Source organism: Lytechinus variegatus, chromosome 3 (genome assembly GCF_018143015.1).
Source record: "Lytechinus variegatus isolate NC3 chromosome 3, Lvar_3.0, whole genome shotgun sequence".
Lineage (NCBI taxonomy): Eukaryota > Metazoa > Echinodermata > Echinoidea > Temnopleuroida > Toxopneustidae > Lytechinus > Lytechinus variegatus.
Window position 1 is genome coordinate 53,855,597 of NC_054742.1, and position 17,943 is coordinate 53,873,539.

A 17,943-nucleotide genomic window follows, 5' to 3' on the forward strand; every position below is an offset into this window, starting at 1 on the left:
AAATTCTTATTTTTGTTGAATGGAATTTTCTCAATCCAAACTGGTATGTGTTTGATTGAAGCTCCTTATGTGTGCATGTGCTCGTGTGTGAGTGCCTGTTTGTGTATAATGTGTTTTATAAATATCATTATACGTGTCTTTTCCCCCTACAATTACATTATTATTATAATACAAAGTCATTGTCTTTGATATGTCATTGTGCCCCCCTCCGCAATTTCTATATTTTTCAGCCGATTGCGCTAAAACTTGGCACAGATGTAGAACAGGTCATAATCTAAAAGTTAGTGTCGTTACAATTTCTCAAGGTCACCATGTGGGGGCGCAGTTGCACAAAATATGGCCAATATTAGGGAAAATGCAAACATCAAGTATGACATGCACTTATTTTGGAGGCAGTAAATCTAAAATTAGAAGTGTTTATTACTTCAATATGTGATATTGCATAACTTAAATGATTGGAGAAGCCATCCTATATCTTAAATAAAGATATCTAGTAAATTTAAAGGTCCAAACTTAACACAGAAGTGCAAATTTCCACGTAAATAATCCTACTCGTCACAAGGTGGCGCCATTCATATTTAAATAAAAAAAATCATTCCTTTAAAAATCATTTGTGTATGAATGAAAATGAATTGGTCATGTTGCAATGATCTTCAAATTTATTTAGAGTGTCTTTTTAACTGCAATTTGGGGAATTAAATAATTTTCCATATTTGCGTGATTTTTGCCAAACATTGGTATAAAAACAAAGAAAAACAAAAGAACATTTTTTTTCCACCAAAATATTATGACAGAAGCATACAGAATGCTTATTTCCATCTTAAATCTAAAAAAAAAGAGAATCATTTGGTTGCATTTTATGCCTGTATTATGAAAAAAAATAAAAATTATTCAAAATTTGAAAAACATGCATTCGTAAATATGGTTGCCATGGCAACAGGCTTGTCCTAAAACACCAAATTATGATCGGATATTATCCGCAATAAGATTTTAGGAAAAGTCACCAAATTTGGTGGGAATCGGACGAAAACTCTACGAGTGGCGAACAGATTTATGGTAGGGGGGGGGGCACATTGTGCCCCCCTAATTGCCCTTGGGCTTATTAGGGTTAAAGGGGAATCCAACCCAAATAAAAACTTGTTTGGATAAGGAAAAGAAATGTCAGACAAGTTGATAGGTGAAAGTTTGAACAATATCGGACAATTAAACAACAAGAAAGTTATGAATTTTTAAAAGTTGTAAATATTGGTAATCACTATACCCATGGAGACTTCAAATTGGCCGCACATGTGATGTCATAGTGATGTAAGGCAAGGACTACTCTTCCAGGTACTTTATTACATATTATGGCTAAAATGTCATTTTGTCCCAAAGTTTTATTTCAAATTGAATTTTTCTTTCATGAGGACATAAAAAACATACTACCTGGGTTATATTTAGATTACTTCCCCAGGGGAATAGGTACTTAGGAGAAAACCACAAATCCCTGATAATAAAGTACATGGCCTATGGGAAAGTTGTCCTTGCCCCTTGTCATAATTTACTTACCCAGTTGCCAATTTGAAATCTATATAGTATTAATGATCTCAATTTTAAAGCAGCTATAACTTTCTTATTGCTTGTCTGATTTCTTTCAAATTTTCACCATTCTGTTTAATCTATTTTTCTCTTTCCCAACACAACATTTTATGGCCAATGCTGGATTCCCCTTTAATAACTGCTTTTCGCCCGAAGCTTCGGGCGTCCATCAACCAACTATCGCGGTGTCAGCTGCACTTCAATACATGAACAATTCCATCCAAAATTATATAAACCTCTCATAATTCTCTACCACAAAGTATGAGTGACTTTTGATATAGTTATTTTTCTTCAAATCTAGCTTACATTATGTGTACGCAGCTAGCCCATATCACATGCATTGCAAGCCGACGCGATCGACGAACGAAGTCCACGCGCATGCGTAGTGCGGGTGTACTGCGTCATCATATTCTCTATATTGCGTATAGCCTCTCGCACTAGTCGCTTCCTGAGTGAAGTTCTGCAATTTTACGCAATAACGGTAGGGAAAAAAAAGACGCCCGCGGATCGCGCGGAACTCACAATTCAATTTGCATTCGATAAATCCGCGTTCTGTATCCGTGGTAGCGAAGCGAGGTACGGTACGGTATGCTACGAATTGGTCAATTGGCATTCATACGTTGGAAGGAAAATAAAGAGAACAACGTAACACTGATACTGTGATGAAAATATTATTCCCAGGTCACTTTTGAAGAAGAGGAAATATTTTTGAAACTGACTGATGAGGATTTAAAAGGAGATGACATTAGGATTCCTGAAACTGAGTTCCAACAACGGGGGTTGGTGGCCGTGCCCGTTGCATGAATTGCAGTTTGGTTTGTTTGTTTAGTCCCATTCGCAGGCTCTTCTGTGCTGTTGGATTTTTTGTATGGCGCGAAATGCCAAGGAAGCCACTACCAAACGGAACAGCAAACTTGAGAGTTTTCTCAAAATCAATTTGCCTGAAAATGTGTATGAACGGATAATAGCATATGAGCCTTGTATTGTTGATCATCGGAAAGAGAAAAAAGCCTTCAAATATGTAGTCCTCAGTGCAGATAGAATTTATCTGACGGAGAATCCTCCCAAGACAATTCGGGAAGAGGATGGTGTGCCTCTTGGAGAATTGATATCTGTTGAACTGGTAAGATATTATTATACATGCAAATCTACAAATACATGGATGCACAATATTTCAGATTACATCCCTTCTCAAAATTGTTACATTTAACTTTATCTTTATGAAAGGGGTTCCACATCTACGCGTCTGTCTGCCGATCGATAGTGAGTGATCGTATTACCGACCGGCTTTGTACAGTAGAGGCGCATGGCTAATATGGGAGACTCTTTCCAATAGGGGACAATCTCCCACATTGGAGACTTGCTTTGCAAAAGGACAAAAGAAACAACAACAAAAGCATGATTTTTTCCACCAAAAATTTTGACTCACTGAGGTCAGAAGCCCATTTGTTTTGTGTGTGATTGACAACAAAAATCCTTATCAAAACAAAAGTAGACGGTGAATTTTTAAAGTAGACAGTGAAAAGGGGTAATTTTTCATGAGGAATCTGCTTATCACATTTTTATTTGCCGCCAAGGTAATCCTTTTGCAGCACATGTAAACAAAGGAAATTGGACTCCAAAACTGGAGACTGTCTCTGAAATTGGATACCCAAATTCTTTACAAAAGTCTCTGATATTGGAGATGATCTCTGGACATTGGAGACAGTCTCCAATATTGGCCGTGCGCCTCTAATGTTGTATTACCGAACGTGCGTATTGTACGCGTCAGAAAATAATTTCATATGCTCAAAAGTTTGCAACATTCTTTCAAAGGGAAATTGAATAGAAAGATGATGAAAAATGTTCAAAAACACATTTTCTAAGTCTTGATATTCTAGAAATAGCAAAATATGGTCAAAAATTTCTCATCGCCGGTGATTATGTTGTTTTCTCAAATTTTTCCATAGAAAACATGTTCGGTAATACGATACCTTTTTCAAGTGACCAAATTATTTCACATACGAAGAGGGGTCCGATTGGAAGCTAATTATCGTAAAAAGGGAAAACGATTTTGGCAAAATTTTTACCTTTTTATATTATGTACATGTAGGTAATTGTGTATTTATGGTGAAAGTTTGATGAATTTTATGAGAATAATGTGCTTGATATGACTGAATTCATGAAAAGTGTTTGGTAATACGATCCACTACCCATTTCTTTCTCGTCAAAATCCCCAAATCATGTGTAAACTTAACAGTGATGAGTGCACAGCTGCAGACATGGTGCACCATCCTTTTGACTTTTTGTTCAATCTGAAAATGATTGGCCAAGGTTTTTTTCCAAGAAAATCATATATTTGTCTCAATTTTTGAGATTTTTAGCACACTTAATAAGGAACATCAACTGATTAAAAAAAAAATCATGATTAGACACTAATCTGTAGTTAAATTGTAACATGTAGATCTAGTTGCACAGACATTACCTCACCCTCGTTCATATATTATTTTCTTGCTCTCTCTTTTTGTATCCTTCCTCTGTTAAGGTTGAAGATCGTTGATCAGCTTTAGTAAATGAAGACAAAATAAAATGATGCAAAAATATTGCAGCCAGTCTTCTTCAGAATGAAAAGATATTAATGATGCCCCATGGCATGTCTTTATACATGATTCTGGGTGTGTGTTATGTTGATTTCATGGTGACTCAATACAGTCAAGATGTTATTATTTTAGTATATTTCTATTATTCATGTTTTCTTTAAAAAGACAGGATTGTCCCATTCAAGCCATTTAGCCTGCTTTTCGATTCAAGGGAGGCCTGCCGAATAAAAGTGACTGATAGATAGATGATAGATAAAATGGTTTATTAAAAGATCATCGCAGCCAAAGGCCGAATTGTGATCAATTTTACAAAAATTCAAGTTACATATAAAGTTATCATACAAAGTATCGTAATATTTTCTTAAAATGATACTTACGGTACATGTACATATATACAGAAATAGAAATAATACAATGATCAGTGGTAAATAATGTCAAAGATTTTCATTGAAAAAAATCCTGTATCAATACTGTAAAAAGTATTTTTCAAAATGATGCAGGCTGCAAGTGATTATATAGCCCCTGTGGGCTACTCTGCTGAATTGTATATTTTAACAATTTTTTTTGCCTATTTTTTATCTTGAAGTTAATCTATTAGTGGATAAATACTTGATTTTTGCAGTCAGTTCTACTTCTTACTAGTTACCTTGACCCAAGCCCCAAGGTTCAATTGATTACATGTATGTTTTGTGGCATGTGCCTGTATAAAGTAATCCAAGCTATATGGGGATATTACGTCTACATGTACATGTATATGCAGAGGTTTGAGGTTTCAGCCACGGTCAAATCTTTCAGATGGTGAAGTTAAAGAGAAATTCCAGTAGTTGCAGTAAACACTGATTTCATGAGAAAGTCTGTAAAACAAGGCTTAAAGTGATTGGTTAACATTGGTTTGACTTTTAAAAAATCTGAGCTAGAAGGTCACACTTGTCACCTGTGTCTGTGATATGTTACAAAAATGAAGCCCAGAAAAAATTGCGTTCGAAAATAATTATTTAGTGCTTCAAAAATTGAAGTATAAAGTGACCGGAAACATCATCTTAATTTCATCCCATACACTTATGTGTACTATTTAGGTGTCTATAAGACACCTATTTACAAAATCTGGGTTTGCCTTGTAGCTTTAGCTTTTCATTCTGAACAATGGTTGTTTTCAGGGTTTATTAGAACTTTCTAATACATGTACATGCACTTGTACACATGTTTCATCTTGGTTTGAGAATTTTTTTAATCAGCTGCTTACAAAGTTAAACAATACCTTTAATTGTCAGTATATCATCGATGATCTAGAGATCTGGTACAGTTACATTAACTGAACTTTGTGAATCTTGAAATCTACGCTGAAAAATGTTCACACCAAAGATCCCCAACACAGATAAGCGCACGTGGGACAATGTATAATTATTGCTTAGAGCGTTGGGCCCGACGCTCTACCCGAATCCTGTGCTTATTTGCTGATTTCTCAGCAATTACACAATTTCTTCCAGAATCCTTTGGCACATGCGTTTTATTTATACAGACAGAAACTTTGTGGTCATTTCATTGGATTCTGTACGAACTCATTTTGATATCGTTACCAAAACTAGCATTTACCTTTAAAGGGTAATCCCAGGCATAAATAATCATATCTGATTAAAACTCATTTACACACACCACAATTAAAGCGTAAATATTCACACCTGACACCTGAATGGTTCGGGTATTGAAACCATAATTCAATATCAGCAACAAGAAAAGAAGAAATTATGATTATACTCTATAGATAATGAATTGTACTTTACATACAATAATAAAAAGCACAACTTTTTCTTTTAATGAAAAAAGTTTGTGGGTTTCATTTCTTAATTTTCAATAGAGGGCCTCACGGAATTACAGATTTCGAGCACTCTAGTGTATAAAATAATGAAAGGAAGGTGATATTCAGGTGTAGGATTTTTTTTTAAAGACCCTTTTTTAGTGTTTTGTTGTGTGTAGCATATACATGTATACGTAGACTCGATAAAGGCAAAGTGGTTGCAGACTGCAAGTGCCATTTGTATTCATGAAATTTTGAGTGTCCAAAGAAAGGCAGCAAGACTGGTATGAATTGTAACTTGACATAGAATATAGACAGATATTTGCTGCTACAAAGCTCTCATGCATGTATGGAAGAGTTTAATACATGTAGGGTAGGGCATTTTTGCCAGTTCTTTCCATTCAAAAGTTTTGAGGGTACAGTGTACATGTACATGACCCGGGGGGGGACCCTCCACATGACCTGCTACGCACCCGCATCTAGAAAAAGCGCCGAAAAGGGTCCCATTTCAGGCTCTCAGGCATCGTCAATGTCTTTGGCAAAAAGGGTTGCATTTCAGCACCATTCGCTGATAAATCCCCACTAGGGTAGCCTTTTCTCTCTCTCTCTTCACGCCATTTAGATTTGCTAAATTGGTTATGATTACCATTTAGTGGTGCAAATTTGAGTCGATCTACATGGTATGCTATTAAGGGTTGCAAATTTGGGCAAATTTGACCTGGGACTGGGAGCAGACCTAAGAAATTAATAAGAATATATATATTAGTCCGGGTTATAATTGAGCAAGGTGCCACACGAAAAAGGAGAAATTTTCATATAGTGCTTCTAGACCAGTTTTTTACGCTGAATATGAATATATGAGGTAACCAGGCTGTATCCTGAAAATTAACCCGTGAGGGCGCTTTTTTCAAAATGGCCGCCAAATTTTCAGAACATTTGAATTTTCGTACATAGATTTTGACATAAACATTCCATTGCCACAAAATTAGTGTCATATGAAAGACAAATAAATTTCCTACAATTTGGTACCATTTACAGGGGATAAGTAGGTCATTTGGCTGAGATTTTAAGTAGAAAAATGCATTTTTTGTCATTTTTTCCCCAAAATTGAAAATTTTGCAAATACATGATTTTACATAATTCTAAGAAAAATGAATCAAGGACCTTGAAATGTTCCAGAAAACTTTATCGATATACTATTATTATGTGGATGAAATTCCAACTCTGTATCATTCTTCATAACAAATTTATAAGGTATCAAACTTGAGCACTTCAATTTCAGAAATGTCGCTTTTTGTATGCATTTCCATAGACTAATACGTATAACATGTATAATGTATAGTTAAAAATCAAATCCAATTATCTCCGCTCGTTAGTCACTTGGATAGTTAAGAGTAGGCTTTTCTATATTGGCTACATAAAACAAAATGTTGGCACATCAAGGCCTAACACTCCCATGGGGTGGGGGTGTCAACCCCCCCCCCCCCCGCCCCCCTTGGCTATATCATGCTGTTGTATATTGCCTATTTATTGGAAAATCACCACTTTTTGAAGCACCCAAAAATGCTATACAGTACAGCCACTTTAATTACTTTGGAAACCACTTGGAGAGGAAAAGAGTAAGCTTTGTTCTACAAGCTACATCAAAAGTAGTGACACGTACATCGAAGCCAACCCCTCTCGGGGGGGGGGGGGGGGGAGGGGAGGGTCACCCCTCCCCCTTTTGCTTATTGCCAGTTTATTTGGAAATTCACCATTTTGTGCCCAACATTGAGGCAAAAAGCGTTTGTGCATTATAGTGTTTTATTGCTTTGAGAGAGTAGAGTGTGTTCTACCAGCTACATAAATAAGCGCTAGCACATCGAACCCTAGCCCTCTCAGGGGCTGTCTAAGTCACCCCCTCCTCTACATCATGTATATTGCCTATTAAAAATTTCACCATTTTGGATCACCCATTGAGGCATATTAAGGGGCGTTTCTATATCATACAGCCAATTTTATTTTCTTGTAATTACTTAGAGAGAAAAGCGTAGGCTTTGCTCTATCAGCTACATATTATTAGGAAGCGCTGGCACATCGAAACCTATCCCTCTCACGGGCTGATAAGTCAACCCCCCCTCTATTATCATGTATATTACCTATTTATTGGAAATTACACCATTTTGAATCGCCCATTGAGGCAAAAGTGCATTTCTACTATATAGTACAGCCAATTTCGTTTTCTTGCAATGACTTGAGAGGAAAGAGTAGGCTTTGCTCTATCAGATACAAATAAACAAGTGCTTGCAAAGAAAAGCCTACCCCCTCCGGGAAGCTGTTGAAATTAACCCATCCATTTTGCATTATAGCATATTTATTGAAGAATTCACCATTTTAAAGCCCCCATTTAGGCAAAAAGGCGTTTCTGATATCCCTGCCACTTTTAATGCATTGAAACCACTTAGGGAGGAAAGAAGAGGTTTTTGCTTTATCAGCCACATATAAAGAGGTGCAGGCAAATAAAAGCCTACTTCCTTCAGGGGACTGTCGAAATTACCCCTCCCCACCCTCTCTTGAAATTCACCATTTTGGAGCCCCCATTTAGGCAAAAAGGCGTTCCCGATATATAGTTCTGCCACTTTTAATGCCTTGAAACCACTTAGGGAGGAAATAATAGGTTTTTGCTTTATCAGCCACATATAGAGAAGTGCAGGCAAATAAAAGCCTACCCCCTCCAGGAGGCTGTCGAAATCACCCATCCCTTTTGCATTATTGCCTATTTTTTGAAAAAATCACAACTTTGGAGCCCCCATTGAGGCAGAAAGTCATTTCTGATTATTTTTCTGCCGTTTTTCACCCTTTAAAAACACTAGGAGAGAAAAAAAAATAGGCTTTGCTTTAACAGCTACATATCAGGACATGCTCGCAAATAAAAGCCTATCCCCATCAGAGGGCTGTTGAAATCATCCCACCCTTTTTTTTTATTATTGCTTATTTATTGAAAAATTCACCATTTTGGAGCCCCCATTGAGGCAAAAAGGCGGTTCTGATAAATAGGTCTGCCACTATTACCACCTTGAAACTACTTGGAGAGGGAAGTGTAGACTTTCCTCTAACAGCTACATATAAAGAAGTTGCTCTACTATATACTAGAAACACATTTTTTTCCTGAACGGGGGTTCCAAAATGGCGATTTTTACAATGAATTGGCAAAAATCGTAAAAAAGGTGGGGTAACATAATTATAGTCCCCTGAAGTGAGTCAGGCTTCGATATGGCAGCAATTTGTTATATATGGCTGAAAGAGGGGAACCTATTCTTTCCTCTCCAAGTGGTTTCAAGAAAGAGAAATTGTGTGTTTTATACAGCAGAAGTGCATATCGCCTCAATGGGGCTCAAAAATTGTGAATTTTCAAATAATTAGGCAATAATGCAAGAGAGGTGGGGTGATTTGACAGCCGCCCAGATGGGTAAGCTTCAATGTGCCAGCATTTCTTTATAGAGCAAAGCATGTTCTTTCCTCCTTAATTGGTTTCAAGGCAGTAAAAGTGGCAGTACTATATATCAGAGATGCCTTTTTACCTCAATGGGGGCTCAAAAATGGTGAATTTGCAATAAATAGGCAATGACGCAAAGGCGTGAGGGGGCTGATTTCGACAGCCCCAAGAAGGGGTAGGCTTTTATTTGCCAGCACAAAATTATGTAGCTGATAGAACAAAGCCTATTCTTTCCTCTCTAAGTGGTTTCAAGGCAATGAAAGTGTCAGAACTATATATCAAAGACACCTTTTTGCTTCAATGAGGGCTTTAGATGGTGACTTTTCAACAAATAGCCAAATACTGAAAATTAGTTGGGTAATAACTTCAACAGCCGCCTGAAGGAGATAGGCTTCGATTTGCCAACACGTCTTTATATGGAGCTAATAGAGCAAAGCCTACTCTTTCTTCTCCAAGTATTGCAAGAAAATAAAATTGGCTGTACTATACAGTAGGAATGCGCTTTTGCCTCAATGAGTGATCCAAAATGGTGACATATCCAATAAATCGGCAATATACATGATATAGAGGGGGGGTGACTTTGACAGCCCCTGAGGGCTTGGTTTCGATGTGCCAGTGCTTATTTATATGAAGCTGGAAGAACGAAGTCTACTCTATCCTAAGTGGCTTCAAATCAATAAAATGGGGTGTGCAACAAAGCACAAACGCTCTTTGGCCTCAACGTTGGGTCCAAAATGATGAATTTTGAAATAAATATGCACTATTAAGCAAACGCCCCCCCCCCCCTAAGAGGGGTATGCTTCGATGTGCCACTTCTTTGGATGTAGCTGGTAGAACAATTAAAGCCTACTTTTTCCTCTCAAAGTGGTTTCAAAGCAATCAAAGTGGCTGTACTGTAGTAGAAATGCCTGTTTTTGCCTCAATGGGTGCTTCAAAAAATGGTGATTTTCCAATAAATAGGCAATATACAACAATATAATATGGCCAAGGGGGGGGGGGCTTCAACTTCCCCACCCCATGAGAGTGTTAGGCCTTGATGTGCCAACATTTGTTTTATGTAGCTGATAGAGAAAAGCCTACTCTTAACTATCCAAGTGATTAACGAGCGGAGATAATTGGATTTAATTTTTAACTATACATTATACATGTTATACGTATTAGTCTATGGAAATGCATACAAAAAGCGACATTTCTGAAATTGAAGTGCTCAAGTTTGATACCTTATAAATTTGTTATGAAGAATGATACAGAGTTGGAATTTCATCCACATAATAATAGTATATCGATAAAGTTTTCTGGAACATTTCAAGGTCCTTGATTCATTTTTCTAAGAATTATGTAAAATCATGTATTTGCAAAATTTTCAATTTTGGGGAAAAAATGACAAAAAATGCATTTTACTACTTAAAATATTAGCCAAATGACCTACTTATCCCCTGTAAATGGTACCAAATTGTAGGGAATTTATTTGTCTTTCATATGACACTAATTTTGTGGCAATGGAATGTTTACGTCAAAATCTATGTACGAAAATTCAAATGTTCTGAAAATTTGGCGGCCATTTTGAAAAAAGCGCCCTCACGGGTTAATTTTCAGGATACAGCCTGGTTACCTCATATATTCATATTCAGCGTAAAAAACTGGTCTAGAAGCATTATATGAAAATTTCTCCTTTTTCGTGTGGCACCTTGCTCAATTATAACCCGGACTATATACTCTAGTATCATGTCTTCAAATATGAGTACATGTACATCAGCATGTATGATCTAAAGAAAAATGATGGGGGGGGGGGGGAGGTACAATACAGTATACACACAAATGGAGAGACACATACTGTACAATCATGTACATGGGGCGAGAGATCGAACCTTGATCTACATTTTCTAAAAACTTTGCTATTTAACTCTTAGCTCTTTATGCGCCTTGAGCACTCTACAGAGTGGATTTGGCGCTTTACAAGTCTCATTATTGTTATTTGTAATTTTTAAAGGTTAAAGATGTATAAACTTGTATTTAATGATTTTTAATCAACTCTTGTCACAATGCATTTCAATCGATTACATCATACATGTTATTGTCACTAATGAATGATGATTAATAAAAAAGAAAATAATTAAAATCTTTGTATAAAAATAAAAAAAAATCATAGAAAGGAACCCATCATGTTGTGATTTTTTAGCCGAATGAAGATATACATGTATTGTCTTAAAATTGGTGTTTATTTGAAAGCTATTTATTTAAGTGTAAGCTCATTCATGTCTACATCACATGTAAAAATATGAGCTCATACATGTAGACACATAAATTTGCAATATTGCGCTCAATATTATTAGGGGAAAAAAATGAGGGTCATTTATAATATTTGACATTACATGTGACTTTTAAGGGATTGTTGTGCTGTTTTTAAACATGAGCAATTTTGGCTCACCTTCAATTTTAGTCTCATTTTGTAGCTGTTTGTAGAACAGGTTTGACGTTAAACCTATATAATAGAATTTTAGTTCTATGTTTGACATTTAAAACAAAAAAAATAATTTTTTATGTTTGAAATTTACAAAAAAATTGCATATCAAAATGTTCTTGATGAAATTAGTGAATTCCTCTGAGATATTGTCATCTGAAGTAGAATTTGAGATGACTGAGACACATTCTTTACATGTAGGTCCTATACAGATTTTCAGTCATTTTGATATTCATGTATATGTAATGGATTATTATTGTTCAACAAGCATCTGAATGCAAATTTGTCCAAATTTTATGATGAACGCTATCAGAATTCAGTCCAACTTTATTACAATTGCAGGGAAATTTATTAGGGTATCTCACCTACATGTAGCCACAAGGAAGTTTACCTGTACAGTATCATATCATCTTCATGAAACAAACCTTGTCTTTCTGGGCCCATTGCTAAAAGTGTTGCAATCAAGAGCAACTCCAATCAATACAACTTGAATTTTAATTTAAGTATTAAATTGAAACTGACACCCATCTGTTAACTTAAAAGAAATAAAAAATAATGAAAGAAAGTTTTATTACATTGTTTGAAGAAATGGGCTAGCAAGGATGCATCAGCTGGTATACATGTAGGTGAACCAGTAAGAAAATGTGTATTCCTGGCCTGCCTCATAATGAATTCCATTATTTTGTGTGCTTGAGATACCCTGCAAGTGGGAAGTATTAATATTCTCCCTCCATGCATGTAAGCGTGCATGTATGAGAGCATGTTGTTTATCTTGTTACCATGGTTATTCTTCCAGTCTAACAGCAGTGACCAGCATACTTAGTTCTATGTACTCTCCCAATTAATTGGTTCTGTGTTAAATTTATTACATTGTAAATCATGGATTGTTTTGCTGGTCTGATGAAATGGTTTTGAAGGGGGGGGGGGGGTATCAGAGTGATGATGACTTCTTACATGTACAGTGTGCTTGGCAGTTTTACAGTGTTTAATTCATGATAAAAAGATACTGACAGTGTAAAGAATTTTTGAAGGTCAAATAATTATTTCTGAAGTGCTTAATTTGAACATCTCTGTTGTCTCACTAGCAAATAATGTACATTTTTAATATGTCAACATTTTTCTTTCTGTGAACATTTTATGGAATGTAAACTACAGGTGTACTTTGTAGATTCATGTTTGTGTTAAAATGACATTATTAATGTGATACAAGTACTTGATAGTTAACTTGAATACAAAATAGTGTTTTATAGATAGAATCCTGGCTACATGTCCATGTATATTGCTTAATATTTTGGTTCTTATTATCATTATTATTACTCTTATCATGGACCTATATCCATGCTCTTATCTGTGATAAGAGAAATTTCACTATAAAGGCTTAAATGTCACCCTTATTTTTTCATCTTTGATTATTGTCATTCAAAAAGATTGTTTTCATCACTATTATTATCATTGTACTTCAGTTATTAAGTACTGTTATCATTAATTATTATGACTGCTGTCACTGTTGTATGTAACACCCCTGTTTCATCAATTCCAATGTAGGTCCCATCAATTTCTTCAGGACTTCCATGTAATAGCAGTGATCAAATGCAGACACAATAATTATGTAGGACTTGCGAGTTAAAAAACAAAAAATTGATGACTTTGCCTTACAAGTCTGTAATACTCAATGCACTGTATGTAAATGTCACAATGTACTCTGCAAACATCACTAATGAAGTCCCAAATTCACATAAGGGTTACTAATTGCTTGACCATTAGACCCTGTGTTTACTTCAATTTGTCTTTCATTTGTTCACTTGTTTAACAGGACTCTGGAGATGAGCACTGCAACAATTACTTTACAGCACAAACCCCATTGGGCTCAAGATTGAAGCTGGTCCAAATCTGTAATGCTTCAAAGGATAGTCCAGGGCTCCATAACACAAAGATTAGCGATCAATCACTAAATGAACTGAATATATTGATTAATTGAAATAGTAAAATTCATCGAGCTGTATGCTGAAATTTTCATCAAAATCTGATCACAAATAACAAAGTTATTGAATTTTAAAGATAAGCAATTTTTTTTAATGGCACAGTGTCATGAATATTCATTAGATGGGCCGATGATGTCAAATTCCCACTTCTCTTACTATTTTACTACATTTTTTTGTACATATGTACATGAAACTACATGTATAATTATTATTTTCATGCATGGGTGAATGATGTCTATATTATAAAAAAAGTTACAGCTATGGATATCTTTTGCATAAAATCAGTTGTCAATCCAATAGTTCTTTTTCATAAGAACAAGTGGGGATGACATCAGTTTGCTTATTGAATGTTCATGAAGACATTCATAAAACTATTCACCAAAATAATGCAAATCTTCAAAATGTCATAAGTTTGCTATTCCTTGTCCAATTTTTATCAAATAGTCAATTGTTTTGTCTGATATTTCTTTATCTGCTCTAATCATTTCAACTTCAGCCTGGAGTAACCCAAGTCTTTTTATTTACCAATTTTTGAGTGGCCAAAAGTTTCTCATGTTTTTTTTTTTAATTTGGGCAGGCCAGGTCCGCAACCAAGCAAGCTCATGCTGGGCCTGTATAGCTTTGTACATGTAGTGTCAAAAGCTTTGTAAAGGTCAGCTGAGGTCAAACCTAACCACCTCAAACCAATAAGCATGAAGAGATATAGAGCTTTGTTTAAAATGTAATTGGATTGAAAAAATGCAATGTTTTGATCCATTCTATTTCATTTTATCTGGAAAACTGAACTACAATACAACTACAATAATACTAGATGGCAAAACATTGAAAATAAAATCTGAAATGTGAAGTATTTCAGATTCAGAAAGAATCAGAATTCATTTAATGAATAATTTCTGCAAATTTAATGACCCTGACTGTTGACAAGCAGATTCACTTTGTCCATTTGTTGAAGGTCAAAGTACAATATACATGTACATGTAATGCACTCTTATTCATTTGCCTATTCCTTAAATGTACCGTACCTTGAGTTACGTTGATGGCCACATCTCACTGTCTTCACGACTAAGGAGGGTGTACAGATGAGTGTAGCAGGGTTAAGAAGGCTCTTAGAGCCATTTAAAAATTCACTCTTGCATATTCACAATTCCATTTATTACCATGATTACACAGATACACAATACACATGTGGAAGTCTAAGTATGATGAAGATTGAAGTTTTCCAACACTTACTGTACCTCATTTGTTAAAGTTAAGTGTTTCAAAACTTACCTATTTTGCAATGTAATTAGTGTATAACTTACATAGTTGCATATTACATGTACATGTAGGCCTATATGTACATGTATATCATTCATTTGTTTGATTTTTACCATTATTTGAGTTTCCCTAATTTACTTCTTTGTTCAATACTCTTTGCTTTATGAGAAAAGGCATTATTCAAATTAAATGCATTATTATTGTTTTGTATTGTTACTAGTATTATTGTTGTTGTTATTACTATAATACTAAAATAAATTGATAATCATTATAATTAGTTATCATTATTATTATCACTCACTCTTAATGTCATCAAGGTCGAATGAGAATGATAATTCTTTCTTTAAAAAAAAACTATAAAAAAAAAATTAGAATAAAAATGTATAATTGTGCAAACATACATGTACTGTACATGTACACATACATATATGTGTAATTATGTAGGCCCCATACATGTACATGTATGTGCTCTAGCTTCGGGTTGCATTACATTAAGGTTTTACATCCGGCTGTAGATCTGTACATTTCTTTTTAAAACCATGCCATGCATGAGTAAAGTAGCTAAAATCAATATATTTGCTTTTTTATTCTCCGTGCAACCGGAGTGCTGCTACTGTACATACAAATGTCTGAAGCTCGGAAATGTCTAATGAATGTACATGTATTCTAAACATCTTCTTCATTGTCTCTAAATATCATCATTGATTTGTATTCAGATGATCATAGACTTTTAATACATGTACATGTAAACTGTGTCATACTAAGGGTTAGAATAATCTATTTTATTTAGGCCTATTTGGTATACTGTACATGTACAGTATGATGTTTTCAAGTCACGGGCCCGAATTCTGCCGGGTATTCTGAAGTCAGGTTTAACTTTAGACCATAGTCTAAACTCTAACTCTGTGCTTAAGTTATGGGGGAGGGAAAAAAACTCCCGAAGTCTGCTTACATTGTATATTTCTTATATTTACCATTTTATTTCCCTTTGCTTTCATAATGAATAAAATACCTCAGTTATCATTCTGAGACAGTTATACATGTAAATGATTTGAGTGTCATAATACATTGAACATATTCAAGATTTGTGCTCCAATTTGCTCTCCTTAGTTAAACTTTAAACCACAGTTTGATTAAAACCAGGGTTCAGAATACAGGCCATAGTCGTCTTCTTTCTTCCTTGCACTCTGACACAGTACATGTTTGTGCCAGAAAATTTCTTTGATCTTTGAGGGAAGTCCAGCAACTCCAGCAGATCAACATTTTTTTTTTTAAAACAAATAATAACAATACATGTACATTGTATGTATACTCTGACAATGAGCCCGTGCTCTGAAATGTTTGATTCCTTAGTGACACATAAACAGGAGTTGCTATTTGCATTGTACCTGTTGCAATGGTCTGTTCTTAAGAATGACCTGGGGACATAGTTGTATGCTATTGCACTACATGTATATAGTGTTTGACAATTTTTGTTAACAGGAAACAATGAAATTGTAATAATTCATAATTACTGTAAGAGCATTCTAATGTGTTTCATGAAAAAAATCCTTTCAATGAAAATGTATGTAAGCTTATACAACACCATAAAAACCTCAAATTTTGATGACTGTTAATTATTGAGCTCGGTAACCATGGTTACAATAAAGGCAAAAGTTAATATAAGTAGATTTCATGAAAGTGTCTGTGATTTTGTATCATAATTTGCTGCTCACTCTTTTCATTTGCTCTACACATTATCCCCAATTACTAAATTCAGTTATCTCTATTTTCCGAAACATCCATATTTTTCTTATTTCTTGTCTTTCTTTCATCTTGCAGGTAAATGAGTTCCCCGAGTTCCTGAATGGAGAAGAAAGGGACAACTGCCAGCACATCCACATCAAGTACAATGCCAAAAAACCTAGTAAACATCGCAAGAAAGGGAGCGGCGACAAGCTTGGCAATGGAACTGATGATGGGAGTAGTAGTGGAGGGAGCAGTCCTGTACCTGAACTCATTCTTACAGAGCCCAATGGGTCCACTCTGGACCCCTCCCAACATCCCTCGAGGTCCAGCAGCATGCGCAGCCTCAAGCTTAACCGCAGCTTGGATGAAAGCGACTTGAAATCGCTGAGAGACATGTCCATTGACTCTGACTCTGACAGCGAGGATAGACTCTCCTGGTCCATGCCATCTGGTGATCTTGAAAACATGTCCATCCACAGCCTGGAGTCGCTCTCATTGGGAAGTGGTGAAATGCTGACAGGAGACAAAAGCAAAGGGAAAATCACTGGTGTTGAAACCTGTCGCCCTCTGCCCAACCGTCCGCCCATCAACAGGGGACAGCGGCAGCGAAGCATCGATAAACCGGAGAGTTTCTCTTCCCAGATTGCTTCATCGCTTGAAAACCGGGAAGCGAATACCCCCACCTCACCACCAGCATCATCCTCCTCCTCAACAAAGTCCCAGCTTCGGAACTTGCCCTCACCAGATCCTTTAGACACAGATAAATCCAAATCCAAGCCATTCCAATTTCCCTCTTCTGAGAAAGAGGTTACCAAGAAAGGGCTGCATTCACACATACCTCTATTAAGACACAAGAGTTTAGATGATGGTGTTCCCAGTAAGCACAACAGAAATGAAAACAAGGAGAATAGGTTAGCTGACGAACTTCTTGAAGAGTATGGTAAACAGAATCAAGAGGATATGCACTTGTACATCATCTCATTGTCATCACCAATGCTTATGCATCTCAGGAGCTCATGGAACAATCATATCATTGTAAGTTCTTCTTCAAGTGTTTCCAGTGATGTAAAGTAGTTTGAATTCTGATT

The 17,943-nt window shown here is 35.7% G+C and overlaps 1 protein-coding gene across 1 annotated transcript in view; it reads left to right on the plus strand.

Annotated features, from left to right (window-relative positions):
• Positions 1-2,165: 2,165 nt before the first annotated feature.
• LOC121411365 (uncharacterized protein C12orf56-like) overlaps positions 2,166-17,943 on the plus strand; it is a 40,971-nt gene continuing 25,193 nt past the window's right edge. Inside the window, exons 1-2 of the mRNA XM_041604042.1 lie at positions 2,166-2,701; positions 16,949-17,890. Of these exons, the coding sequence (XP_041459976.1) occupies positions 2,447-2,701; positions 16,949-17,890 (1,197 nt within the window). The 5' untranslated portion in view covers positions 2,166-2,446. The remainder of the gene's footprint in view (positions 2,702-16,948; positions 17,891-17,943) is intronic.